Here is a 27,903-nt window from a genome sequence, read left to right on the forward strand (position 1 = left end):
CGCCCCTCCCGCCACTCACTTTCGTTTCCTAGGCTGTGTGGGGCGGCCGCGCGGCGTTCGCGCCCGAAGTGCCAGCGCGTCTCGTCCGGTCCCCAGGAGCGCCATGGCGGAGCTGGTCCCCCTGGCCGAGGAGCTGTCGTGCTCCATCTGCCTGGAGCACTTCAAGGTGCCCGTCACCACCCCGTGCGGCCACAACTTCTGCAGCTCGTGCCTGGACGAGACGTGGGCCGTCCAGGAGCCGCCGTACCTGTGCCCGCAGTGCCGCGCCAGCTATCAGGAGCGGCCGCAGCTCCACAAGAACACGGTGCTGTGCGCGGTGGTGGAGCAGTTCCTGCAGGCCGAGGTGGCCCGGGTGGCGCCGTCGCCCCCCGACGGCTGCACGCCGCCCGCGCGCGCCGCGGAGCCCAGCCCTCCCTGCCAGGTGGCCTGCGACCACTGCCTGAAGGCGCCCGCCGTCAAGACGTGCCTGGTGTGCATGGCCTCCTTCTGCCAGGAACACCTGCAGCCGCACCTCGACAGCCCCGCCTTTCGGGACCACCAGCTGCAGCCGCCCGTCAAGGACCTGATGCGCCGCAAGTGTCCCCAGCACAACAGGCTGCGGGACTTCTTCTGCCCCCAGCATGATGAGTGCATCTGCCACATCTGCCTGGTGGAGCACAAGGCCTGCTCGCCTGAGACCCTGAGCCAGGCCAGCGCAGACCTGCAGGTAAGGGGTGTTGGGGGAGGGAGCCACTGTGGGCATAGTGGCCCACCACGGATCACCTGGGGTAGGGGGATGGGCCTTGCTGGGCCTGGGAACCGGGGCAGGGCGTCCCCAGCGTCGTAATAGAAAGGGGCGGGGAGAACACACAGCCTTCTTCTGTCATCCTTGGCCCACCCTCTTCCCCCCACCCTCTGTCTTAAAAAGGGGAATGCTGAAGACAGGTGGTTGCTTGCCTTAAGCCTAGTATTTGTCTGATGGTGTTTAGCAGAGGGTTTCCAACGTCAAATATGAGCCCTGGAGGTTATCTCTGTTTCCGCATTTAAATCCTGGCAGCTGGAATTGAATATAATTAGTTCCATTTTACAGTTGAGGAAAAGGAGGTCCAGAGAAGTTAATTTAGCCTGAGCTGTTGGGACCGCAACGGGTTTGACTCTACGGTTTGCCGTTTCTCCCCATGACCACCGTTATATCTGAGTGCATGGAGCATGCGACATTCTTGCAGGCTTGAGGTCATGTGTGCAAAAACTTTTGGTGAGCCAGAGAGTGACCAGGGAGGATCGTTTTGAGCAGGATGGTGGGCAGAGTCCCAAATATCTCTGGATACTACCCAGAGGGACAGCCAAACTCTTGCACCATAGTGACCTCCACCTTGGCTGTGCAACTTTGAGCACAGCCTTTGGTCCCTGCGGCCTGAGTCTTCATCAGTAAAGCAAGGAGGCGGGACCAGGTGGTTTCGTAGGGGGCCTTCCAGATCTGTGTTGATTTTAGTGGTTTGGGGGAAATCATAACTTCCCCTTGTGGACTCAAGGCAGAGGCTGAAAGGTGTAATTGAACCACCTTTTTTTATATCAGCCTGAGCTCCGAGGCATGGCCTGATTGCCTTTCATTTTCACAGTCAAGGACTGTCCTGTTGTCGAAGGAGATAAGAGACCCGGCGGAGGTTTGCGGTGGCGCCGGGACCAGGCTCCGAGCCCTGCTCCTGTGAAGCCATGGCCCTTCCCGGGCCTGGTCTGCTTCTCTGTCTGAGCTGGGTCCCTTAGGACTTCTTCCCTGAGTCTTGGAGGCCAGACCTCAAAGCACGGCCAGGGGTTGACCTCTGAGGCACAGCTATGTCGGGCCTCGCCGCCAGGGTCTCCAGCTGCCACACTACAGAACCTGCCTCGCCTTTCGAGCCGGGAGCCCTGCTCTGCTCCATATCAGCTGTGGTTCAGGGCAAGTCGCTGCAGTTCTCCCAGCCCCGCTTCCTCATCTGTAAAATGGGGTTAAGAGCATTTCTTCTCGACCTGCAAGGGTGGTCAGGAGGCTCTGGGGAGATGAGCTGTGTGGGAAGTGCTTTGTGGGCAGGTCCTGGTGTCAGGCAGGTGGCTGGTTGACCCAGGCTCTGACCTGGGCTGGGTGTTGAGACCTGAGCTTGAATTCTGCCTCTTCTTCCTAGCCGGGTGAGCGCTGCCTAAGCCCTGCCGGTGTAGTTTCTGGGAAGAGAGCTTGCTGGGGGTGGTGTCAGGCGACCAAGATCTTCGTGGCCCTGGGGTGCCCGGGCCTGTCCCTGAGCACTTGGGCAGCCGGCTTCTGCCAAAAGGCTCTTCTAGAAGTTCTTATCCAGGGAGGCAGAAGGCAAGTAGGGGCAGGAGGGTTCCTCTCAGCCTGGCCTGGAGCTACAGCTATCTCTCTCAGCCTCTGGGGCCCGGAGCTGGAGTCTGCACCCAGTGTACCTGTGTGACATACTCGCTGGGCTTTGTAATCCTTGTAACTGGCCTTGCCTTGCTGCTTCTTCCATCAGCCTCCACGTCTAGCCCTGCCACCGCTCACTGCTGGGACAGAGCCAGCCCCATCTGGGCAGTGCCCCAGCTGTGGGAGGCTGGTTCGTCCTGACCACTGGTGTGGGGCAGACCCGGGACTCTGCTGCCTCCCACGTCCTCATGGCGGACCCAAGTCCCTGATCTGTGAACAGGTCCTCAGAACTTCAAAAAGTTCTCTACCCTGGATGAGGGGAATGTTGCACCTCTCAAACTCCTTGGGCCACTTTCCTGTGTCTGGAGCCAGGGAGGCCCCTCTCTGCCATCAGGGGACTGTCATATGTGTTTGATTACTGACGGATAAAGTTTTCCCGGACACAGAGGTCTGGGGTGCACTAAGAGTGGCTGTTGGAGGTGGAACAGTGTTGGGCTGTTGGCAGCCCCCCAGGTGTTCTGAGTTCTCTTGCTGTTCTGACCCCTGTGAGGCTGGATCTGCCATGGCCTGGCCTCCTGCCTTTGGCCCACAGTTTATCTTGGCTACTGTGAGAGGCCAGGTCAGAGGGCACTGTCACAGAGGTTGAATTGGAAACACCATCAGTAACTTGGGCTTTCGGGGTCAAGTTAGTGTGGCCTTGGTCTCCGCTTTTAGAGCCTTATGTGACTTGTCACTGTGTTGTTCAAATCCAGATTCAAGGTCAGGTTCAGAACTGAATATCTCTAGTGGTGTGGGAGGGCTGGAGGATGTTGAGCTAGCTTGTTAGGGGAAGTAAATGTTTTTTGTCTAGACATTTCTAACGTACTCAGTGCTTTGATTGTAACACCAGGATCTTGGAACACCAGTTCACAGAGATGTGACCTAGGGCGAGCCACTTCATGACTCTGCTTCAGTGTCCTTATTTATGTGTTTTTTTTTTTTAATGTTTATTCTTGAGAGAGAGAGAGAGGGAGGGGGAGAGAGAGAGAGAGAGAGAGGGAAAGAGAGGGAGGAGGAGGGGCAGAGAGAGAGGGAGACACAGAATCCAAAGCAGGCTCCAGGCTCTGAGCTGTCCGCACAGACCCTGATGCGGGGCTTGAACTCACAAACTGCGAGATCATGACCTGAGCCAAAGGCAGTCGCTTAACTGACTGAGCCACCCAGGCGCCCCTCAGTGTCCTTATTTATAAAGGGTAGGTCGCTCCTACTTTACAGTGTTGTTTTTAGCTTTAAGTTAATACCTGAAAAGCACTAGAACAATGCCTGGCTTGCAGTGAATATATAAGAAACAGTAGCTACTCTTACGGTGGTGGTGATTTTCCTTGCCATTTCTACACCATAACGTTTCACCTGAGCAGGGAGGCAGGACACTCCAATATCGATTCTGAAAATTGATAGAAATACTAAGAGACCTAAGATGATACTATTTTCCTTCATGCATAATTGACCTTGGTTCCTGGAGGTGGTTAAGGACTTTGTAATTCTGAGTCACCTTAATTCAGTTTCGGGGGTTGACCTGGTGGTGGACTGGCCTCCTGCTTGTTGATCCTCATTCTTAGGGTGTTAGCCCGCGGAGGTCCCTGCCTGTGGGGCATACCAAATGAGCCTTGGACTCTGACTCTTGTTCCTGCTTCCCTGAGGTTGACCGTGGCTCTTCCAGCTGTGTTCTGGAATTGGCAGATGTCTCTAGGAGAACAACTCCAGAAACCAGGCTTTTCTCTCTGGGTTTTCCTTTTCCCAGATCTTGGCTGTGTCATCCTTCCCTGCTTAGTTAGCTCTCCCTTGTCATTAAGCAGATTTTTCTTCCCAGTAATTTGTCTGCTTTTCTGGTTGTTTGCAGTGGGAGGGCTGGCTTGAATGACTGAAGCAACTGTCCCAGCCCCAGCTGTTCTGGCTATGGTGTGAACTTGGCCCCCTTGCTGGCTTCTTGCCTCAGTTTCATTGTCTGTAAAATGGGTGTGCCAACGAAGCAGCTCTTAGTAACGCAACCTGACATTTAGTTTGGCTGTACTAGGATCCAGGCACTATGCTAAATCCTTACATTGTTTCAGTTAATCCTCCTACTAGCCCTGCGGGGTGGGAACATTTGTATCTATTTCAAGGCCAAGGACCTAGGTGAGAGACTCTTAGACAGCTGGGAATGGGTCGGTCTAAGTCCTGTGCTCCTAACTTCTTTCTTGTACTGTCCCTCTAAAAGTTGGAAGGGAGGCAATAAATAAGAGAATGCTTCAAACAGCTACAGGCAGGCAAGACCTGGGCCAGTAGAAACGCCTGTGGGACGGTTCTGGTGTTGGCTGGGCTGAGATGATTTCTCACCTGCTTGTTTTCTCCGCAGACCAAGCTGAAGCATAAACTGACCATCATATGCGATCAGATCAATGGTGCATCGAGGGCGCTGGAGGACGTGAGAGCCAGGCAGCAGGACATACGGGTGAGTGACAGGGCTGTCCACTGCCAGCCCCGGCCCCAGACCCTCCCTCAGCCTCCAGGCAGGACAGGCTCAGCTCTGATCTCCACAGGGCTACACACATGGTGTCACACATGGCGTCGGAATTAGACATCACCCATGCAGGACATCCAGAAAGCCATGTCCCCAGGGGAGATCCTTCATAGACCCAGACTGAATACTGTCTACAAGCCCTGACCTTGGTGTGAGGAGGACGGGGTCAATCACTAAAAATTAGGGTTAAAAAGTAGTAATATAGACGCGCCTGGCTGACTCAGTCAGTAGAGCATGGGACTCTTGATCTCGGAATTGTGAGTTCGAGCCCATGCTGGCGTAGAGCTGACTTAAAAAAAAAAAAATCATGAAGGAGCACCTAGGTGGTTCAGTCGGTTAAGCGTCCAACTTCGCCTCAGGTCGTGATCTCGCAGTTCGGGAGTTGGAGCCCCACTTTGGGCTCTGTGCTGACAGCTCAGAGCCTGGAGCCTGCTTTGGATTCTTTCTCTCTCCCTTTCTCAACCCCTACCCTGTTTGCACTCTGTCTCTCTCTGTCAGTAAAAAATGAATAAACATTAAAAAAAAATCATGAAGAAAAAAGTATTAATATAAAAAGTGATTATGTGTTCTTTCTTTCTTTCTTTTTTTTTTTTTTTTGAATGTTTATTTATTTTGAGACAGAGCACGCACAAGCACGAGCTGGGGAAGGGCAGAGAGAGAGGGAAAGAGAGAGAGAGTCCCAGGCAGGCTCTGTGCTTCGGACCTCGATCCCACAACCGCCAGATCATGACCTGAATGGAAATCAGGAGTTGGAAGCCCCAAGTGGTCATGGTTTAAATGGGAAAAAAAACAGGAAGCAAAAGTGTATACTCACTAGAGTTACATCTTTTTATAAAAATAAAATGTATCAGTTCTAGGGCTGTCATAACAAATTACCACAACCTCCGCTCACAGCTCACAAGGAGAAATGTATTCTCATAAAGTTCTGGAGGTCAGACTCCTGAAATCAAAGACAGGGCCACACTTCCTCATTCTAGAGAAGAATCCTTCTTTGCTTCTTCCAGCTTCTGGTGACTCAGGTGTTCCTAGGCTTGTGGCTGTGTTACTTCAGCCCCCACCTCTTGTCTTCGCATGGCCTCCTCCTCCCTCTGTGTCTTTTCTTCTGTCTCTAATAAGGACACTTGTCATTGGATTTAGGGCCCACCTGGGTAATCCAGGATAATGTCATCTCAAGATTCCTACCTTAATTACACCTGCAGAGACTTTTGCTGAGTAACGTCAGCTTCGCAAGTTCTGGACAGATCTCTTGGGGGCCACCATTCAACCCATTACGGGAAGTATGGGAGAGAAGACTGGAAGGAAGTATAGGAAGAGAATAGTAGTACCAGTATTGGAGTGGTAGAATTAGAGATTTTTTTTGTCTAGTTTTCACAAATCTTGTAACTTTTTAATATTATATATAAAAAGAATACATATATAGAATGTATGTATTTTATATATTTATATATATTTATATTTTATATACGTAGAATGTATTTATTTTATATATATGTAATACATATAGAAGAATACGTGTATATAGAAGAATACATACATATAGAAGAATACACGTGTGTAGAAGAATACATATGTATATATACACATACACATATATGTACACATACACATGCATACATGCATACGTACATACATATATATATATATATGGAAAGTTTTTAAGTAATCTCTATACCCAGCGAGGGCCTTGAACTCATGACCTTGAGGTCAAGAGTTGCATGCTCTTCTGACCCAGTCAGCCAGGCACCCCCAGAGTCTTTCCTTATTACTCTAGTACTGCATGGGGGGTTTTCCTCATTTCTTTGGTGGAAGCTGGGTCACCATCAGATCTCTGTTCTGGCCGGGAGTAAAAGGGACAGGGAAGAAGAGTGTCACACATACCACTTTTGCTCACACTGCACCGGGAGTAGCTTAGTCACATGGCCAACTCTAGCTGCAGGGAATCCTCGGAAAGGTAGTCTGGCAGGGCAGCCACGGGCCCTCAGAAACTCCAGGGGTGTTCTCTTACTGAAAGGAAGCCATTCTGTCTGTTTCTAAGCTTTATGTGAAGAGCATCATGCTGGACGTCTTCTTCTACAGGTGGTTTTTCCCTCATGTGTCCATGCATTGCCCCAGCTCATTAGTTTTCATTACTATCCAATATTCTCCCCTGTGAATAATTTGTAGATTTGTATCAAGTCTCTTACTTACTTTTTTTAATTCTTTTTTAACTTTCAAATTTATTTGAGAGAGAGAGGGAGAGAGAGAGAGAGAGAGAGAGAGAGAGAGAGAGAGAGAGAAAGAATCTTAAGCAGGCTGCAAACTTACTGCAGAGCCCGATGTGGGGCTCAATCCCACGAACTGTGAGATCATGACCTGAGCCGAAATCAAGAGTCGGACGCTCAACCGACTGAGCCACCCAGGCACCCCTCGAGCCTCTTATTGTTAGACATTCGGTTCTTTCTGGGGTTTTGCCAACTCAAACAATGCTGCTTGTGAGCGTTCTTGTGTCTGTCTCTGGGGCGGGCATCTGAGTATATTCCTTGATTTGGTCTGAGCACCTTCAGATTTACTAGATGTTGCCAAATTCCCACCCAAAGCAGTTGTGCCCGTCTGTACTCCCATGAAGTACAGGGAAGAGTCTCCAGTGCTCCACACTTCACCACTGCTCCGTACACAGGCTTAGCTTTTTTGTCTGATGGACGCCCCTGTGTCTTACCCCGCTAGGAGACTGCCCGCAGGAAGACGGAGCAGCTCAGACAAGAATATGTGGAAATCAAGATACTCATTGATGCCGCAGAGGCCATCTGCACACGAAAGATAAAGGAGGAGCAGAAGAGGGTCAGTACCAAGTTCGACAACATTTACCAGATCCTCCTCAAGAACAAGAGTGAGATCCAGACTCTGAAGGAGGAGATTGAACTTGCCCTGACCAAGGAGGACGAGTTCGAGTTTCTGGAGGTAGGTCTTGATGAACACTCTTTCTGCCTGCCGTTACGATGTTGATTATAGGTGCAGTGGGGCCCTCGAGGTGGGGCTGTAAGAGGTCATTTGAAGCATCCCCCAGACACGCTGTATCTACTTTCTACGCCGTGTGACAACTTACCACAAACTCAGTGGCTGGGGAGAGCATATGTGTGTTATCTCACTCTCCATGGCTTAGGAGCTGGGACGGGCTGAACTCGGCTGGGCTGCTGAGCTTGGGGTCATCTCCAAGCTTGCTGGCAAATTCACTTCCCGTGGTGCAGGCCTGAGGTCCCCGCTTTCTTGCCGGCTGGTGGCTGAGGTCTGCTCTCCGTTCCCACAGGCTGCTGCCTTTCCTTGCCACGTACGTGGCCCTCTCTCCACTTGGCAGTTACCTCTTCAAAGCCAGCAGAGAATTTCTCCCTCCAGGAAAGTCTGTTCCCTTTTTTTCCTGCTTAGATTATTAATCTTTTCTTTTTTTCCTTTTTTAGAAAGAATATTCTTCTTCTTTTTTTTTTTAAGTTTATTTATTTATTTTGAGAAGAGAGAGAGCACTAGTGGGGGAGGGACAAAGAGAGTCCCAACCCCCTGTGTTGTCAGTGCAGAGACTGACGCGGGGCTCGATCTTACGAACTGAAATCATGACCTGAGCTGAAATCAAGAGCCGGATGCTTAACCGACTGAGCCACCTAGGTGCCCCTCTTTGTTTTTGTGTTTTGTTTTTTTTTTTAATATTCCAGTGTAACACATACAGTTTTACATTAGTTTTAGGTGTATAGTATAAATATAGTGATTTAACAATTCTTTTTTTTTCCTTAAGTGATTCAGCAATTCTATATGTTACTCAGTGTTCATCGTGATGAGTGTGCTTTTTTCCAAAATTATTTCTTTCCTCTTATTCTTTTTTTTATTTTGGAGAGAGTGCAGACAGGGGAGAGGGGCAGAGAGAGAGAGAGAGAGAGAGAGAGAGAGAGAGAGAGAGAATTCCAAGCAGCCTTCCACACTCAGTCGTGGGGCTTGATCCCATGACTTTGGGATCATGACCTGAGTGGAAATCAAGAGTCAGACGCTCAACTGGCTGAGCCATCCAGGTGCCCCATGATGTGTGTGCTCTTAATCCCCTTCACCTATTTCACCTATTTCACCACTCACCTCTTGGGAACCGTCCGTTCTCTACAGTTAAGAGTGTTTCCCGGCTTTGTCTCTCTCTCTCTCTTTTCTCTTTGCTTGTTTGTTTTGTTTCTTAAATTGCCACAAATGAGTGAAATCATATGGTAGTTGTCTTTCTCGGACTTAATTTCAGTTAGCATAATGCTCTCTAGCTCCATTCATGCTATTGCAAATGGCAAGATTTCATTCTTTCTTACAAGCCCGGTCCCTTTTAGTGGCTCCTACCTGGTTAAGTCAGGCCCACCCGGGATACTCACCTTTCTGATGAACTCAAAACCAACAGATTTGGGATCTTCGTTACATCCGCAATATTCCTTCAGTTTTTCCATCTAAGGTAACCTGATTCCAGGAGTGACGTCCTACCATAGTCACTGTCCTGCCTATACTCAGAGGGAGGAGATTATATAGGGTGTGTACCCCTGGATCAGGTGGGCATTTTGGGGGCCATGTTAGAATGTTGCCTACGCCCCTTCCCCCCTCCCCTCTCCCCATGGACCCTGGAAGTGTCTTTCTAAAGCACAGACCGCCCCCCCGCCCTATCTGACCTCATGTCCCTTAGCACCCCTGTCTTTGGCATCACTCTCCTCTCCTGCCCCGTGCTGTAACCACAGCAGAGCATCACCATTGCCCAGACAGACCTGGCATTGGATGGGAATGCCGTGGCTGTCCTTTTTCCAAGGCCGCTCCAGACTCCCCCACCCCCGTCTTCCTCGGATCCTGCTCTTCTGCCCTTCCTGGTGATCGAGTGGGTCGGTCTGCCTCTGCTGTAGCACTCGGTGGTGGCGTTGTTTTAGATGTGCTTGTCGATGTGTCTGCTGTCCGCTCCTTCGGGCCAGCCCTTCCCTTCTTAACTGCCCCCTTCTCCTGGCCTGCAGCGTGCAGCGGGTGTCCCGGTGAGCCCCATCGATGGGGTGACGACACCTCAGAGGCCCAGGTGCCTTGTTCAGGTCCTGGGGAGAGTAGAGGAGTGGCTGGGAGTCTTCTCTTCCCCCTGCACGGACTTCTTTCCAGGCCTAGGCTCAGTGCCATCGAGTTTCATCTCTGTGGTCCTTCTTGTGTATTGGAGCAGCTGCCTAGAGCTCTCGGAGAAGGATTCTAAGTCCCTGTCTGGGGACCTCTTGATGTTGTGTGACCCGATTTTAGCTCAAGTCTGGGGACTTTTGTAAGATCCTCCCTTTTCCCTGGATGTGCCCTGGCCGAACCCTCTGCCCCCTGAGGCAGCCCTGTCCAGTTTTAGAATGGGTGTTTGGAGCTGGTCTTTTGAGGGTTGGAGATGGTCCTGAGTCTCCTGTACTTTTCCAGCCACAGCTGGAGGAGTGGAAGAGCATTATCTACGGGGGTCAGGAGATTAATGTCCCAGCTTTGTCCCTGCCACCAATTGGCAGTGTTCCTAGCAGGACACTTTTTCTCTTTCTGTCTCCCCCTATTCCTTTCTTCCTCTCTCTCTGTGTCTCTCTTTCTTTTCCTCCTTTCCTTCCACTTTATTTATTTATTTCCAGTTTATGTATTTTGAGAGAGAGCGTGCAAGCGGGGGTGGGGGGCAGAGAGAGAAGGAGACAGAGGATCTGAAGCAGGCTCTGTGCTGACAGCAGAGAGCTTGAGGCGGGCTTGAACTCATGAACTGTGAGATCATGACTTGAAACCAGCAAGAGTTAGATGCTTAACTGACTGAGCCACCCAGGGGCCCCCACGTTGGTTATTTCTTGACTTCAGTTTCTCCCTTGGTAGGTGAGTGGCCTCTGAGGGCCCTGATCCACAGCGCTGTGACCAAAAGTGGCACATTAGCCCCCAGCAACCTCTGGCCTGTAATTTGAGAAGGCTGATTGGACTGAGCGCCGGTGGACACGGGGAATCTCCTCCCGGAGTTCATGAGGGCTGAACTCAGACCCTGGCTTCCCCGCAGCTGCCTGAACTAATACCCTGGCTTGTTTCAGAAAGCGATCAAACTGCAGGGAATCTCGACAAAGCCGGTCTACGTCCCCAAGATGGAGCTGAATCAGGAGCTGATAAAGGGTGTCTGCCAGGGCACCTCAGACCTCAAAAACGAGCTGAAGCGGTATATCAGGCTGCCCCAGGACAAGAAGCCCGAGGGACCCGCTGGCTCAGGTAACCATTAGCAGCCCCCATGCTCCCCTCCTGGGACCCCTGAAATGGAATCAGCATTTTGGAATCGGGGAGAGGGTCTTGACCCAGAGCACTGGGGCTTCAGTTTTGGGATCCTGAAACATCCGCCCTCCATCTGGGAGGTAGTGGGGAAACATCCTGACATTGTAGCCATCCTTCCTGAAACATTTCTGGGGGCCTTGATGTCAATGATGGGACTTTTGGACAGGCTCTTTTTGCATGTGATCTTGAGGCTGGCTCAGGTGGCTCTTTCTTTTCTTTTCTTTTTTTTTTAAGTTTATTTATTTTGAGGGAGAGAGCACAAGCGGGGGAGGAACAGAGGGAGAGAGAATCCCAAGCAGGTTCTGCACTGTCAGCGCAGAGCCCGATGTGGGGCTTGACCTCACAAACCAGGAGATCATGACCTGAGCTGAAATCAACAGTTGGGTGCTTAACGAACTGAGCCACCCAGGCGGCCCTCAGATGGCTTTTGAATGGACCCTGGGTTATCAGTGTGTTTGGTGGAAGAATGGCTGGTTTTAGGGTCAGAGAAACCTGGAATTCCCCCCGGCACCCCCTTTTTTTCCTCATGCTGCCATATCCAGTCCATCACCAGGTTTTACTTCTTAAATATCTCCTGACTCAGTCCAGTGGTTCCCCTGCCAGCTATCACCTGTGGCAGCTTTCTAAATAGTCCTGCATCCACTCCTGCTATAGCCAGAGAGAGCTTTTTAAGATGCAGATCTGATTTCTCCCTCTCACCCTGTTTGGAAAATATCCCTTACTTGTAGGTTTCAGACCACGCTCTTGACCCTGGCCCTACAAGCCCCTGCCTGGTCAGGTCCTGTCTATTTCTCCAGCCCTGAAGTGTCCCCTCCTCCCATACATCTCACTGCATTCAGTTGCTTGCATATGCTAAGCTTCCTGCCACAGGGCCTTTGTACGTGCTCTTCTCACTGCTTATAAGACTCAGACTCCACCATCTTCACCAGTTAACTCCTGTCACCCTTCAGAGAGCAGTTGAAACAATATGTTTCTCAGCAGACCTCCCTATCGCCACTCTCACTGCTCAGACTAGGTCCCAGGATCCTTGTCATCCCTTGGGAACCTTTGCACATCTGTCATTTTATTCTTCCCCCACTAGATTGCCATTTCTGTGAGGGCAGGGGCTGGGTCCGTTTTTCATCCAGCATTCTCTCCCCAGTGCTTAGCACAGAGTCTGGCACATAGTAGATTTTACTGTGTAACCCAGGGTGGGGGGAGCTTGAATTCCAGCTTGTCGAGCCGCGTGTCCTTGCAGAGGAGCCTCTGGGACAGGTGTGGTGCACTCCGTAGCGGGTAAAGCTGTTGATGCCTTGGACACGCATATTTGCTTTCCTGCTACAGCAGTGATCGCTGGTCTGGGGGACGAGGGGTGGTGGAAAAACTGGAGGGAGAGGAACCAGCACTGCACACCAAGCGTCTTGGCCACCCCACCACAAGCAAGGTGCTCATCCCCGGCTACACCGGGAGAAATGGAAGCGTAGAGAGGGTTCAGAGGTCACGAAGCTGGGCGCTGGCAGAGAAAAGACTTGATCCTGGCTACATTTTAAGCCAGAGAAAAGAGGGACACACCAAACTCGTCTTTCTGTCCCCTTGTTTCTAGCTCCTGTAAATGACTAGATGGGGAAAGTCCGTGGAAGTTGCCTTTGTAAAACACTTTCTCTGCTGGCCCGTGGCAAAGCTGGTTCCTGGGGTTGCTTTGGAAGAGCTGCGTAAACTAATCCCTTCTTCTTTGGCCCAGGGAACCTTGGAGAGCATGGCCCAGCATCCACGCACAAACCCGCACACTTTGTGAAGAAGGTCCTGAGTAAGTAACCCTGCTGCTGTCCCTGTGGCTGTGGCCTGGCCATGGCTGGCCGGAGCTCTGGCCGACACACTCACAGGTGTTGCCACTCCTTCTGGGTGGGCTCAGCCCATCCCAGGTTGCCGGGGGCCCGAGTGTATCTGGAGACCGGCATGGCTACGGCCACAGCAAGTGGAAGTTGGAGGGGCTGTCTCAGGAGCTCCCCTGGGGTGCCTAGCAGGACTGGCCCATCGGCACTGGCTGTGCGGGCTGCCTGGGCCTGCAAGGTTACCAATGGTGGCTTGTCTTGAGAAATACTTAGCGATACCCAAGTTTTGGCACTCGGGCAGAGCCCCCTGGAGGGGCCTGGCCATGGTCCTGGAGGAGCAGAGGCCAACCTTCGCCGGTAGTTCAGCGCTGTTCTGTCTTGAGTTGTCATGTGCTTGTACCGTCATAGCACTTCCTAACCTTTTGTCATTATTGCCCTTCTCTTACCCGCCCTGCTCCCAACCATTGAAGACATTTTTTTCCTAATGGCCCACACTGGTGAAATTTTAATACCACACATATGTGGTATGCCTGTTTAACTTTTTTTTTTTAATATTAATTCATTTTTGAGAAACAGAGACAGAGCATGAGCTAGGGAGGGCAGAAAGAGAGAGGGAGACACAGAATCCAAAGCAGGCTCCAGGCTCCAAGCTGTCAGCACAGAGCCTGACACGGGGCTCGAACCCACCAACCGTGAGATCATGACCTGAGCTGAAGTTGGATGCTTAACCGACTGGGCCACCCAGGTGCCCCACAGTATGCCTGTTTATATGTTATGCTTTAAAAAATTTTTTTTAAATGTATTTATTCATTTTTGAGAGAGAGAGAGAGCATGAGAGGGAGAGGGGCAGAGAGTGAGAGAGGGAGACACAGAATGTGAAGCAGGCTCCAAGCTCCAAGCTGTCAGCACAGAGCCTGACACGGGGCTTGAACCCACCAACCGTGAGATTATGACCTGAACTGAAGTCAGATGCTTAACCGACTGAGCCACCCAGGTGCCCCTATATATTATGCTTTTTAAAAAAAATATGTGTATTTATTTTGAAAGGGAGTGAGTGGAGAAACAGGCAGAGGGGAAGAGAAAGAATCCCAAGCAAGCTCTTTGCTGTCCGCACAGAGCCTGATGAGGGGCTCAATCTCACAAACCACAAGATCATGACCTGAGCCAAAATCAAGAGTCATTTAACTGACTGAGCCACCCAGGTGCCCCTATATATTATGCTTTTATACGTATAAAGAGTAAGACTTCTTTCACCCTCTTCCACCAAGAATGAATTTTTGCCCCCTTTGGGGCCATATCAGCCACACATTGAGAAGGCACATGCTGTTGAGGTGGGGGCTGGGGAGAAGAAAGGTCCTCAGTTTCCTCATCTGTCCAACTTGGACCATAATGATAGCGACCTCACGGGATTCTTATTAGTGAACCTCAGGGTCACTTGAGACATTGGTTGTGAAACTCTTATTTTATTTTTATTTTAGAGAGAGTGAGTGAGTCGGGGAGAGGGACAGAGGGAGAGAGAGAGAGAGAATGAGAATCTTAAGCAGGCTCTATGCCCAGCCCAGAGCCTGATGCGGGGCACGATCCCTCGACCCGGGGATCATGACCTGAGCCGAAATCAAGAGTTGGTCACTCAATGGACTGAACTGCCCAGGCGCCCTGTGAAGCTCTTTTAAAGGCCATAAATATGCTACTGAACTGTGGCTGTTACTGCTTCCCTGAAAAGTGAGCGTGAATGGAGGAGTGCTGCCCCTGGGGGATGAGGGAGCTCTTGGTCTGTGTTGTTTACTTTTAGAGTTTAGTTTGTCTTTGGCATTTCCAAATGGAGTGGAGCCAGGGGCCAGGGTGCCTGGTGTGGAGGGAGCAGGGAGCCCTCAGCTCACCGGGAAAATGTAGAAGGGCACCTGGTGTGACTGGGGAAGGGAAAGATAGGGGGACAAATGCTGTGCACCTGTGTCCTTCTCAGGTCACGCTCCCCCAGAAGCTTCCTTGCCCCTGCCCCAGATCACAAGCACCGCTCTTAGCAGGAGTGAGCTGTGGTGCCGGCCGGGGGCTGAGATGGGGAAGTTGGCAGGGAAGGAGTGGATCGGTCACAGTGTAGATGACACTCTGAACCGCTGTGATGACTGGGGAGGGGGCCAGTGCCGTGCCCTAGGCCGGTGGCACAGCCTGGGGTCCTCCCAAGATGCTGGTCCAGTGGGAGTGGGCAGGTGAGGAGGAGATGGGGGCAGAGTGAAGACAACACCTGGAAAAAGGACTCAGAAGTGGGAGGAAGGAGAGCTATGGGGTCATGTGGGGCTGAGTGGGGGCTGGTGTGGGGGGAGGGAGAGGATAATAGGAGAGAGGGGGGCTTATCTGGAGCGTAAAGCACCCTGCGGGAGGGCAGGGATAAGATCCAAAACACCCCTTGTCATTCCAGTGGCGAGGAAAGTGGTGGAGGGAACCCAAAATCTTCTAGCTCAAGTAGACTTGAGTATGCATCGCAGTCACCCAGGGGCTTGTAAAACACAGATTGCTGGGCCCCACCCCCAGGCTTTCAGATTCAGCGGGTGTTTGGATGAGATCTAAGAGTTTGCATTTCCTACAGATTCTCCAGTGATGCTGCTGCTTCTGGGGACCACGCTCTGAGAGTCATTGCTTTAGCTAAACTTAGTCTTCATAGGTGCACACTCCAAGATAGTTTTTAAAGACGGTTGTGATAGGGGAGCCCGGGTGGCTCAGTGTGACTCTTGATTTCAGCTCAGGTTATGATCTCACAGTTTGTGGGTTTGAGCCCCGCATCAGACTCTATGCTGATACCGTGGAACCTGCTTCGGATTCTCTGTCTCCTCTCTCTGCTCCTCCCCTACTCATGCACATGCATTCTCTCTGTCTCTGTCTGTCTCTCTATCAAAAATAAATAAACATTAAAAAAATAAAGACTATTGTGATACTCGGCAAGCCATTTCTTTGCTGGTTCCCTTTATTTTTTGGTATGTTTTCTCTTGCATTTTTCCTGTTATAGAGATGTAATTTACCTACAGTAAAATGTACAGATCTTTGTACATTTCTTTGCTGGTTCCCTTCATTTTTTGGTATGTTTTCTTTTGCATTTTTCCTTTTTTAGAGATGTAATTTACCTACAGTAAAATGTACAGATCTTACATGTGCAGTTAGATTAATTTTGACAAATGCATATGTGTGTTACCATTACTCAAATCAAGTTAAAAAACTTCCATTACCCCAGAAAATTCCTTCATGCTGCTTATGAGCAGTCCCAATCCCCCAAACCACTGTGGCAGGTTTCTGTCCCCATAGATTCATTTGCTTGTTTCCAGCTAAAACATCCTAGCTTTATTTGCATGGGTCACATTCAAGCAAATGATTGTTATTACGGTATTTTGAAAGTGTCACTGTGCAGTGCTTGAACGTAGCTTAATTCTAAAAATTTTCTTTTTCAGAAGAAGAAAAGAAACACAAGAAACCTCGTAAGTTATGCATTTGTACATCTTTCTGTTTCTTGAGGTTGCCCAGGTGTGGCATTAAATGCAGGGAAGGCTGCCCCCTCTCTCATTAGGTTCTGCGATGGGGCCCGAGTTCTGGGATTCTGTCCTCTAGTGGCAGGCGGGCCTGAGGTTGGAGGTGAGGACAAGTGTACGTGAGTGAGACAAATAATGAGTGTAGCCCTGTCTGGACGTACCTGTATCCTCCCGGCTGTCCAGGTGTGTGTTTGTGGAAGTAGCTCTTCAAAATCAGTTTCCTCGGGGAGGACTGGCCATCTGATCACTCTGTGTCAGGTGTCCAATTCATGTTTCCCCTCCTCCTCCCCAGCCACTGCCTCTGCCTCACCCGTCAATATGCCCACCTTTGGAGCCCCAGAACAGTTACTGGGTTTAAAGCAAGCAGGCCTGGAGACTGAATTATTGTGGGCAAGGGGCAGTGGGGTGTCCCCCCTGAGTTGGCTCTGAAAACGGCTCTCTGTGTCCTCATCCAGCTGTAGCCAAAGCCTCCGCTGTGCAGCCGAACCCGGTGTCCCTCACGACCAAGGTGCTGGATACCTTCTTAGCCAAGTCCAGGCCCGAGCTCCTAGAGTGTGAGTAGCATTGGCCCTGACGAGCGGTCCCGCTGGCCCTCGGGTTCTCCTGTGTAGGTCTCTGCACAGGCCTTTGCCCTCGCCGCTGTTGGGAGGTCCTGCTTGGCTCCCCCTACCCCGGTTAGCAACTCGCCCGTCCTCCGTCAGCACCTGCCCTTCTTCACCTCCCTTCCTAGCCAGCACAGACCTTGCAGAGGTGCCTTGAACCCCCAGCCCTCGTGAGCCCGGCTCGTCCCTTTCTCTGGGCTGGCACCTGCTGCCCACGGCTGTGCCTCAGTCCTGCTCTAGGTTTCCCGCCGGCTCCTCTGCCATTCTAGAGCCTTCCCACTTGTCACAGCCTCAGTCTTCTGCATGCCCTTCCCACCCCGCTTCACAGAGGAGAGGGGCCCCTCATGCTCTTGTTATTGCCATTTCTCTCGCATCTACACCTGCTCCCTCCTGCCCTCCCTGGCCCCTCCCCAAGGCCAGCCAGGCCCCTGCTCTGTCTGGACTCATGCTTTTGCTCTGGCACTCACCTCTTCGTCCTCACCTGCTCTCCTGGGGCCTGCCCCTCCGCAGCGTGTTTAAACCTCCCTCATCACAAAAGCAAAGCAAAACAAACAAATGAAAACAAAAACAGCGGCCAGTGCAGCCAGCTTTTCTTGGCTCCTGCACTGTGTCCACCTCCCTTTCACCTGAATACTGGTTAAAAATACAAATTCTTGGGCCCCAGGCCAGTGCTGCAAGATCGGACGGCAGGGGACCAGCCTGGAAAGCTGTTGTGAAACTCATTTCCTTGGTGATCTTTTTGAGGAAAGATGGAAAAATGAAGCTGCAATGCCATCCCCCAGTGCTGGTCCTCAGCTGTGGCTGCGTGTCAGATGCCCCGGGGAGCTTGACACAATCTCCCTGCATGTCTCTGTGTTTCTGAAAGTTTCCGGGCCGGCGGGGAGGGTTGTGGGGGGCCAGAACCAAGAGTCTCATTCTCTCAGGGCAGTCTGGCCTCTGTCCCCACGCTCAGCTCTGGCTGAGGGTAGCGGCAGCCCCCGTGCAGCTAAATGTCAAGGACACCTTTCAGCCTTCAGTTGGCTGGACCTCTCAACTGTATCCCTCCTTCCAGGAATGCTCTCTCCCTAAGGCTGCTGAGTCCCTGGGCTCCCCTGGGCTCCACCTGCCCCTCTGGTCACTGGTCACTCATTAAGCTCCTTTGCAAGCTTGCCCTCCCTTGTCCGACTGGAAGTGATTGGAGTTTCTGCCTCATGGCCAGGTCTAGGCTCCTCCCACCATCGCTCCCTCGGTTTCCCTTTTGTACCCGCAGCCTCACACAGCAGCACCTTCCACGTGTACCCACTTCCGTGCAGCGGCCAAGATCTGTCTTGCAAATTGCGGCCCTGGCTCCCCTTTCTCCAGAGCTGTAGCAGGCCTGGGGGAATGGGTGGGTACCTGGGCTTTTCAGGACCGGCCTCCCTGGAGCTTCCTGCCGTCCCCTCCCCCATGCTAGACCCAGGCCTGGCTCTGGGCCAGAACTAACTGCTGCTGAGCTGCTGCTGGTGTGCTGAGCCAAGTGTTTCTGGATCCCCATGCTCCGGGGGCAGGGAAAGTGAGTTCTAGCAGCTCAGGACCTTAGAGAACATGTTCCCCTGCGCATTCATTTTGCCCACGGGGAGACTCAGGGCTCTGAAAAGCATCCCGCCCTAAGCCACCTAGCAAGGGAGTGGCAGGAGGTGGTGAAACCCCAGGGCTCTTGGTTTTCAGGTTCCCAAGCTAGGGATTGTCCCTGTGCAGTGCTGCCTGGAACCTTTCTCCCAGGGTCCAGGGTCTCCTAGGAGGGAAGGGGTAGAGATGGGTGTGTCCTAGGAAGGAGGTGGAGGGTGGGGACCACACAGGGCTGAGCTCAGTCTTCAGCTCCCCTGGAACTGGTTGGAAGTGTGGCAGGAAGGGTGGGGAGGCCATGTGAGTGTCCCAACCAGGGGAATATAGTCCGGTAATTTCCGTGCTCACATTGTTCAGCTCCCCGCTGCCCACCAAATAAAATCTAGACCCCCTAACTCTCTGCTGTGTGGCCCCAATATGTCCCCCTTCTCCTGCCAGGGCCTCTCTCTCCCAGTTGCCCTGCCTTTGTTGGTCCCAGCACGTGCCCACTATCCTTGTGACCCCAAGCTCTGCTCTCGCTGTGCCCTCTGCCCCACTCCGCTTGCTTCTGTTTAATTCTCATCTTCCTGTTGCTCGGCTCAGATTCCAGCCTACGTGGGCAATGTTCCCTCGTGCTCTCCCCACCCTTCACGTAAGCTGTTTGTCCCTGTAGTGGCGTGCCCACCACTTAGCGGCGTGTGTTCTCACAGTGTTCTGCGGAGGGGCTCGCCTCGCTTGCTGTGGCGTGAACTCCATGAAGTCAGGTGCCAAGTCTGCTCAGAATCGTGCGTCTTGCGCAGAATTGGGTGCTCAGTAAATGGCTTTGGGTGGATGAATAGATAGATGGGTGGCTGATAGATGGACGGATGGCTGGATTGATGGCTAGCCAGATGGACAAATGGCTGGCTGGCTGGCTGGACAAAATGGGTGGATAGATGGATATGTGTATGGATGATGAGTGGATGGATATTCGGCTGTGTGGGTAGATGGATGTGCGGATGGGTAGACAGAAGGATAGATGGACAGGTGGATAACAGAAATGAGCAGATACGACCAGTTGGGGCAAGGTTTAAACATGAGAACGCTTTGGGCTCCTTGTAATCGGTTCCTTGGGTCATGCTTTCTTAGATGCCACTAAGTTCAGCCTGGACTACAACACCGCCCACAACAAGGTGGCTCTGTTGGAGAACTACACTGTAGCTTCTGTGGCCGACTTGCCCCTGAACTACCAGCCACACCCCAAGAGGTTCACATACTGCTCTCAGGTGCTGGGCCTGCACTACTACAGGAAGGGGATCCACTACTGGGAGGTGGAGCTGCAGAAGAACAACTTCTGCGGGGTGGGCATCTGCTACGGCAGCATGCCCCGGCAGGGCCCCGACAGCCGGCTCGGCCGCAACAGCGCCTCCTGGTGCGTGGAGTGGTTCAATACCAAGGTCTCTGCCTGGCACAACAATGTGGAGAAAACGCTGCCCTCCACCAAGGCCACGCGGGTCGGCGTGCTTCTCAACTGTGACCATGGCTTCGTCATCTTCTTTGCCGTCACCGACAACGTCCACCTGATGTGTAAGTTCAAGGTGGACTTTACCGAAGCTGTGTACCCGGCCTTCTGGGTGTTCTCTGCGGGTGCCACGCTCTCCATCTGCTCCTGCAAGTAGGCCGGCCACGGACACTGACCTCTGGGTGCCCAAGACAGTGGTGGAAGGCCTGCAGGTGGAACTGTCCCAGAGCTTCCTGCGACTCTTCAGGGTTGAGAGTATGGGAGGGGGGAGGGGGAGGAGGAGGGAGGGGGAGGTGATCGCGCTGTGGACCAGGAAGCACTTCTGCCTCCTGGTGCCCATCAGGGCAGGGTGACCTCCTCCCTCTTGTTCCCGTAGGTCCCCAGCTGCTGGCAGCTGGATGGGGTTTTGGGAGGTAAAGTCATTAGCGCCCTTTCCTCTTGGAGGGAATCTGTAGCCACCGTGGGCCCTTTCTCGGGGAGGGGGGGGTGGTGTAAGGTCCTGGCCATCTGGGGCAGCCTTTGGATCTTAATGTTTTGATTACTCTCGATAGGGCTCTTCAGCTTAATATATTGATTTAAAAAGCAATCCCATGTCATTGAATTTCAGTATTATTCACCTCCTGTATGTGGGGTTCGGGTATATGCTCAGATTCCTGGTTATTTTCTATCCTTAAGGGAAACTGCCCATCGCAGGTCTCCACCCAGATCAGAGCTTCTAAAAGAAATGGGTTCTCTCCCTCCACTGGAGAATGACCCTGCTTCCCTTCCTTTCCTCGTACCTCATACCCCGTCAACGGTTTTAAAATATTTAATCCAGCAGGAAACTTTTCAGACTAAGGTTTCAAACCATGATCTGAATGTGTTGAATTTGTGATTCAAGGTCAAGGTGACCCAGGTCCCATGTTGGGAACCCTTCCCACTCCCACTCTTGGTGGACACTCTTTGGCTGCACCCACAAGAGCCTTGCGGGAGGCCTTCTTCCCATAGCTTAGGCTTTGGAGCCAGGAACCCCACTGGGCAAGGGTGACCCTGACCTGGGTTGACATTGTGGTGGTTTTGCTCATACTAGCGTCGTGGCTTCTTACTGACAACTGTGCTCAGTGAGAGCCTCTCATCCGAAGGGCTGTGAGGTACTTGACTGGCTGGTGTAGATACCACTGTGGCCAGTACAGTCGACTGGACTGCTGAGCTTGATATCCCTGGTCCACGATCATACAGACGAGTCATGTGGGGCTACCTCCGGGACCATGCCAGTTCTCTTGCTGGGGTGACCACCTGTGGCCAAGGGAGTCTTCTAGCAGGTCCCGTGGGAAGCAGCAACATTCCTATTCATCCGTGGCCACAGGATGCAGGCCCAGTGTGACCCTCTTGCAAGTTGCACGCCTGTCACTGGCACTGCACTAACCCTTTCTCTTTTCCTCATTTGAGCTAATTCCAGATGTGGGGACTGACCAGGCTAGGGGGGCCCAGAGACTTTCAGGGCTAGTGAGAGAACAAGCTACGGGACTGAAGCACAAGGGGTATCTTTTCCTGCAGTGTTTTCTGTGCAGTGAAAATAACCCCAGTCCGCTAAGGGGCAGGAGGGAATGGATTGCCAGAATTTCCCAAGCTCCTTCTATCCTGATGTTGTCAGGATGTAAAGTCCCAGTCCAAAAGTGGGAGAAATTTAACCTCATTTTGGTGAAACGAATCCTGGGCTTTCCTAAGAGGGGAGCTCAGGTCAGGCTCTTTGTAGTATAAAAAAGAGGTCAAGCACTGGGGACGTGGGGACCCCGGACCTTTTCTGTGAATGTTTGAGAGTTTAACGCGTCTCTGGCCTTGTGCTGGAGTCCTGGGGCTCTCGAACCAGGCCCAGAGCTCTGCAAACTCTTGACAGGTGTGTTGATATGTGTCCCCTCCCGGTCAGGACCTTCACTTCCTTGGGAGAGAGATCATCTTTGTTGGGGAGACATCCCTGCAATGGCTGAGATGCAGTTTTTAAGTTTCCTTCCTTTGACACTGGGAAGGAGAGTTCTTCGGTGATTCTTCTCTGCTTTTGGCAGAGGTCAAAAAGATCTTCGTCGATCTTCTGAAACAAAAGCCTTGTCTGAAGCCAGTTCCTACTTGGGAAACAGCTAGGCTTAGAAGAGGAGAATGCTGAGGGTTAATCCTCGGGGTCCTGCTGTGGCTCTCCCTGCAGACCCGAGGGCAACGGAGGGAGCTCTTCCCTGGCGACCGTACAGGTCACGATGGGGAAGCCCTGTTCTCTCTGTTTCTAAGAGGCGAGGAGGTAGCCCAAGGTGGACTCTGCCAGGTGCTCTGGAGATGTGGATTGAGGTGTGTGCATCCTCGCTGTCTCGAGCCATTCTGTTTGCGGTGGGGAGACCTCACCCTCCTCTCGCCTTGCAGGGCCGCTGCCCAGCCTAGAGTCCTCAGGTTTGGGGCAACATTGTATTCATCTGACTTCTCGTTTGCGAATAAGTCAGATGAGGTACCGGATGACTCCACTCACGACTCTGGCCATCCCATCATGGAGGAAATTCCTCCTAGATGGCTCCCTGGTACCCTAGGGAAGAGTCAGAAAACCCAGAAACAGACATAAAAATACTATCCCGGACTCCAGGTGTCAGGGACTGACTCAGTCACTCTGGCATGATCAGAGCAGGGCCAAGTTTTTGTATTATTCGAGACTGGCCGCTTCCCCTGTTTTAATTACTCAGAAATGGATCTGCGATCTGTAACTAATACTGGTATGTTATCTCCTTTATTCCGCCTCTCCCCACTACTGATTTTAGTTAATTAGTAGGAGTATTTGTGCTATTATTTCACGAGCTAATTTTTTTAAAGAGTTGATTCTTCAGGACATCAATGGGGCTGTAGACACAGATCTTTTGAAACCCATGAGAAGTACCAGGGCCAAGGCTGGTCGACATGCCTTAGAAGCTGTGAATGTAAAAAGTGGTGTCTGGTAGTCTTTCTTGCATGCAAGTCTGTGTAGACCGTGCATATGGTGTCTATACACACTGAAAAGTAAAGCACTTTCCTGAGCTCTGTGAGTTCTTGTGAATTATTGAACCCGAGGGAGGTCATGTGCTATGGACTAGATGTTCATGTTGCCTCAAAACTCACATGTTGAGCCGTAACCTCCAGTGTGATGGTATGGGGTGGGGAGATTAGGTCATGAAAGCGGAGCTCTCACCAATAGGATCAGTACCTGTATAAAAGAGACCACCCCATACAGCACCCTTGCCCCTTCTGCCATGTGGGCACACAGCAAGAAGACGGCTGTCTGTGAACCAGGAAGTGGTTCCTCCCCAGAAATTGAACCTATCAGCACTGGCTCTTGGCTGGATCTTCCAGCCTTCAGAACTGTTGAGACATAAATATGTGTTGACTTAAGCCACCCAGTTTCTGGTGTTTTTGTTATAGCAGCCCAGACTAAGATGCCCCGGGAGTGCAAAATGGAATAAAGGAAACCGTGCTTAAAATGGAGTTAGGAGGCCGGAAGGGGGAGCCCTCGGGCTGTACAACTCCTTGCAGCCTTTTGCAGACCCGATGCGAAGAGCGGACCCTGCATTGCCCACAGGAAGAAGCCTATGCTACCCAGCAGGAGGAAGGGAGATTTTTCTCCATCCCTGGCAACAGCCCAGCCAATGAGACCGTCCCGAGTCAGCCAATGAAAGGGCCCTACACTTGGAACTCCCAGTTCACACCAATGGACCTTTTGCTTATAACAGCTCCTTCCAACTCCCCCACTTTCCTCTCTAAAAGAATATTCTTCTCCTTTGTTCTCAGGCCATGCCTGTAGTTTGTTTTGTGACTTGCGTGTCCCGAATTGCAATTCTCTGTTATTCCTGAGTAAATCTATTTTTTGCTGGTAAATGACTTTTAATTTTCAAGGTTAGCATTACCTTCTGGATTTGCCAGTCAGCCAGAAGTGTCGGTGGCCTGGGGACCCTGAATTGTGGTTGCTGTCTGAAGCAAAGACAGCCCTGTCCAGGCCGTGTCCTTCAGCCTGTAGAGCCCAGATGCCAGCCTGTCAGTGGCAGAATTGCCTCAGTGCACCAGGTGCTGTCAGCATAGAGGTGGTGGGACTTGCAAGCTTGGAATAAGCCCTTCCCGACCAGTCTCTCTGCATGAAACACCCTGTCCTTGAAAGGAGCTTCCCACGTGTCTTCTCTCCGGTGTCCAGCCTCCAGGGTTTAAAGTCTGGTTTTGTTCTCTCACACCCCACCCCTCTCGCAGTTTTTTTCTTCCTGTCCCTGTACCCACAAATATACTCAATGTGTCCATTACAGACTTGCCTGTCCCTTTAGAGATGCCACTTCGGCTTCCGCGGGACACGCTTCTGTTCCAGGACGGGACCTCCTGACTCCTTAGTAGTAGAGCGAATCCGTGAGCACGCGTGTGTGTTTGAGGGCTGGTTCTGAGCTCTCTGTGGTTGCGGGAGTGCCGCATTCACTGGTTGTGGGCTCTGTCCTGGGTCTTCCCTCTGTTTTCTCACCTCATTCCAGGTGGTCTCGAAACACCCCTGCATCTCGAATGATGGACGGACCCCAGCCTTTGCTGACCCCGTAGGGGCGGTCTCCCTGCGCTTTACAAGAGTCTCAATACATAAACTGTAGGAAGTCTCTAGAAAAACAGGTCTGAGTGAGGGGATGAGAAGAGACACTGATATAATAAGGAAAGCAAGTTGAAAGGGGTAATTTGAGTGAAGACGTCTCATGACTGATGATTTCCCTAGCCTGTCTTTTGTGACAAGATTTTCTGTGCTGACCAGGTGTTTCTTCTCAGAAGTCCAGACGCTTGAGGTTTTTCATGTTTCCCCATGTGCTCCTGGATTTTCTCGATTGAAAACGTGTAGGTGGGGGGCACATCCCCTCCCAGCTGGATTTTGAAAAGTTCCTGGTTGAATGTCCACAGGGGGTCCTGCTGGGCGGCTTCCCTCGGGAGTTTGCTGAGGAAACACTGATGCATGGGGGCTAGGGTGAGGCGGCATGCCATGGTGCTTCTAGGAAGTTCAGCTCCCACGTTTGTAGTTTGGGGGGCATTTATTGTCCTTGGTGTTCTGTGAGCCTCCTGGGTCTGTGGTTTAGCATCTGGCGTTAATCCTCGGTCATTATTCTCTCAAATAGTTTTGTTCCTTTTTCTCTTTCTTCTGGTATTCCTATTATGTGTATACCCTTGGATGCTCTGTTCTAGGTTTTTTTTTTTTTTTCTCTGCTTTTCAGTTTCTTAAAATTTTTTTAATTTAAATTGTTTTTAATGTTTATCTTTGAAGGAGAGAGAAACAGAGTGTGAGTAGGGGAGGGGCAGAGAGAGAGGGAGACACAGAATTTGAAGCAGGCTCCAAGCTCCAAGCTATCAGCACAGAGCCCAATGCGGGGCTCAAACCCATGACCTGAGCCAAAGTCGGACACCCAACTGACTGAGCCACCCAGGCGCCCCTCTGTTACTGGTTTTTAACTTTATTCCATTGTGGTCTGAGAATGTACTTTGCATTGTTTGAATTGTTTGAAATGTATCAAGTTTTGATTTATGATTCAGAATATGATCTAGCTTGGAAAATGTTCATGTGCACTTGAAAAGATTGTGTATGTTGCTGTTGTTGAGTGGAGTTATAAACTGACCAGTTGGTCAAGCTGGTTGACAGTATTGTTTGAGTCTTTTATTTATATCCTTACTGATGATTTATGTCTTCTTATATCAATTCTGGGGAGAAGGGTGTTATACAACCTTATATAACCTGTCTTTCTTATAAGCAGCATATGTTTGATTCTTGCTTCTTTTTTCAATCTGACAATTTCTGTTTTTAATTGATATGTTTAGACTGTTTACAGAATGGGAAATAATGCTGTGGTCATCATTGAAAAAACTGCCCTGATTCTGTTTTTTTATTTGTAATTTTTTTAATGTTTATTTTTTGGGAGAGAGAGAGTGCAAACAGGGGTGAGGGAGGGGCAGAGAGAGGGAGACACAGCATAGAAGCAGGCTCCAGGCTCTGAGCTGTTAGCACAGAGCCTGACACGGGGCTCGAACCCACGAACAGCAAGATCATAACCTGAGCTGGAATCAAGAGTCAGATGCTCAACCGACTGAACCACCCAGGCGCCTCTTCTCTTTTGTATTTTTAAAAAAAATTTTTAATGTTTATTTACTTTTGAGAAAGAGTGCGAGCAGGGAAGGGGCAGAGAGAGACAGAGACGCAGAATCTGAAGCAGGCTCTAGGCTTCGAGCTGTCAGCACAGAGCCCGATGTGGGGCTCGAACCCATGAAGCGGAGATCATGACCTGAGCCGAAGTCAGACGCTTACCCGACTGAGCCCCCCGGGCTTCCCTTCTCTTTGGTACTTTTGATCGTTCTCTTTTCACTGGGCAGGTCCTTTCCCCCGTGCTGCCCCGTCCTGTGTTCCTTAACAAAGCTACAGTAGCTAGTGAAAACCCCACCGATGTGTCAAATCAGGTGTAGCCCAAGGGCGTGCCTCCCCGGGTCATAGGTCATCTTCTGTTGCTCTGTTTAGGACACCTGTCCTACATGTTCCCAGATATGCCTCTGGGGTCATTAGTGGTTCCTTGAGTGGAACTCTGAGACGCGTCCCTCCATACAACGCTACTGTTGCTCTCGTAGAGGGCTGACTTACTCATTCAGTGAATACTTTTGGAGTTCTTATTATAGATCAGGTATTGTTTTCATGCTGGGGATACAGCAGTGAAAAAAAGCAAATCCAAATCCCTGCCTTCCTGGAGTCTACATTCTAATGGAGGGAACAGACAACACCGATAAATGTTAGGGAAAAAGTGCTATAAAGAAAGTAAGGTAAGGACATAGTATGATAGATTTATGTGTGGATGTGCTGGTCTAGATTCAGGGAAGATCCCACTGATGGGGTGACATGATCAGCATCCAGAATGAAGTGAAGTAGAGGGTCAGACCACATGAAGCTCGGGGAGAAGAGCAAAGGCCCTGTGGCAGGCATGTGTCTGGTCTCTGGAGAACACTGGCATAGTTTTGGATTTTATTCCAAGTGTGATGTAATGAGAGGAAGGCCACACTTCCCTTTAATTCTCTCTCATTTCCCTCCAGAAAGTAAGCTCCATGAGGGCAGGAGTTCTGTCTTTTTTGTTCACTGCTATTTCATAAACATGCAGAAAAATGCCCGGGACTTAGTAGACACACAAGAAATGTTTGTCAAATACGTGAATGAGCATCACAAATACAAGCTCCAGTGTGCCTAAAAGACTCTGCTGTTATGTTTGGGATCAGCCAGAGGAGTTTATAACAGAGAAAAAAAGGAATATTGAACATCTGATGCTCGACATGACTATTTCCAGAGTCCTGAGAGAAAAAAAAAAACCAAAGTTAAATCCTTTGCAGGCGTTCCCTTAAGGCTCTCTGGAGCTTAGCCTATCTTTTCTGTGCTGGGTCCATCTGATTTTAGTGGGAAGAGAGAGAGTCCTTTCCTCAACCTGGAACAGAGAAAACCTCCCTTACCCCAGTGGGAAACTCATCAACCCTTCACAGGGATTGATTTTGCCCTGGGTTTTACTTCTCTCCATGTCTCCCTGCAAGGCAATTTATAGGAGCATTTTCCCTAGCACCTAGGTATTTAGTCTGAATGATTCTCAGACTTCTGAAGCATTTGAGTCACCTGGAAGACTAATTACAACAAATTCCGGGGCTCCATCCCCAGAGTTTTGGATTCAGAAGGTCTAGGGTGGGGCTTGAGACTTTACATTTCTAGCA

At 51.0% G+C, this 27,903-nt stretch overlaps 1 protein-coding gene across 2 annotated transcripts; it reads left to right on the forward strand.

Moving 5' to 3' along the window:
- Nucleotides 1-14: 14 nt before the first annotated feature.
- TRIM25 (tripartite motif containing 25) lies at nt 15-23,209 on the forward strand. Of its 2 annotated transcripts, XM_003996669.5 has the most exons (9): nt 33-706; nt 4,749-4,844; nt 7,617-7,850; nt 10,958-11,129; nt 12,910-12,975; nt 16,438-16,464; nt 16,808-16,889; nt 16,969-17,069; nt 19,809-23,209. In XM_003996669.5, exons 1-9 carry the CDS (start codon nt 104-106, stop codon nt 20,336-20,338), a joined length of 1,911 nt encoding a protein of 636 aa, XP_003996718.1. In that variant the 5' UTR covers nt 33-103; the 3' UTR covers nt 20,339-23,209.
- The last annotated feature ends 4,694 nt before the right edge of the window (nt 23,210-27,903 follow it).

Source organism: Felis catus, chromosome E1, assembly GCF_018350175.1.
Source record: "Felis catus isolate Fca126 chromosome E1, F.catus_Fca126_mat1.0, whole genome shotgun sequence".
Taxonomy (NCBI): Eukaryota; Metazoa; Chordata; class Mammalia; order Carnivora; family Felidae; genus Felis; species Felis catus.

Bases quoted from the DNA above. Each gene is read 5' to 3' on its own strand.
- TRIM25 (XM_003996669.5), top strand. From the start codon at position 104: ATGGCGGAGCTGGTCCCCCTGGCCGAGGAGCTGTCGTGCTCCATCTGC. The intron at 12,976-16,437 runs GTAAGTAACCCT...TTTCTTTTTCAG, and splicing joins CTTTGTGAAGAAGGTCCTGA to AAGAAGAAAAGAAACACAAG. The intron at 16,465-16,807 runs GTAAGTTATGCA...CCTCCTCCCCAG, and splicing joins AAAGAAACACAAGAAACCTC to CCACTGCCTCTGCCTCACCC.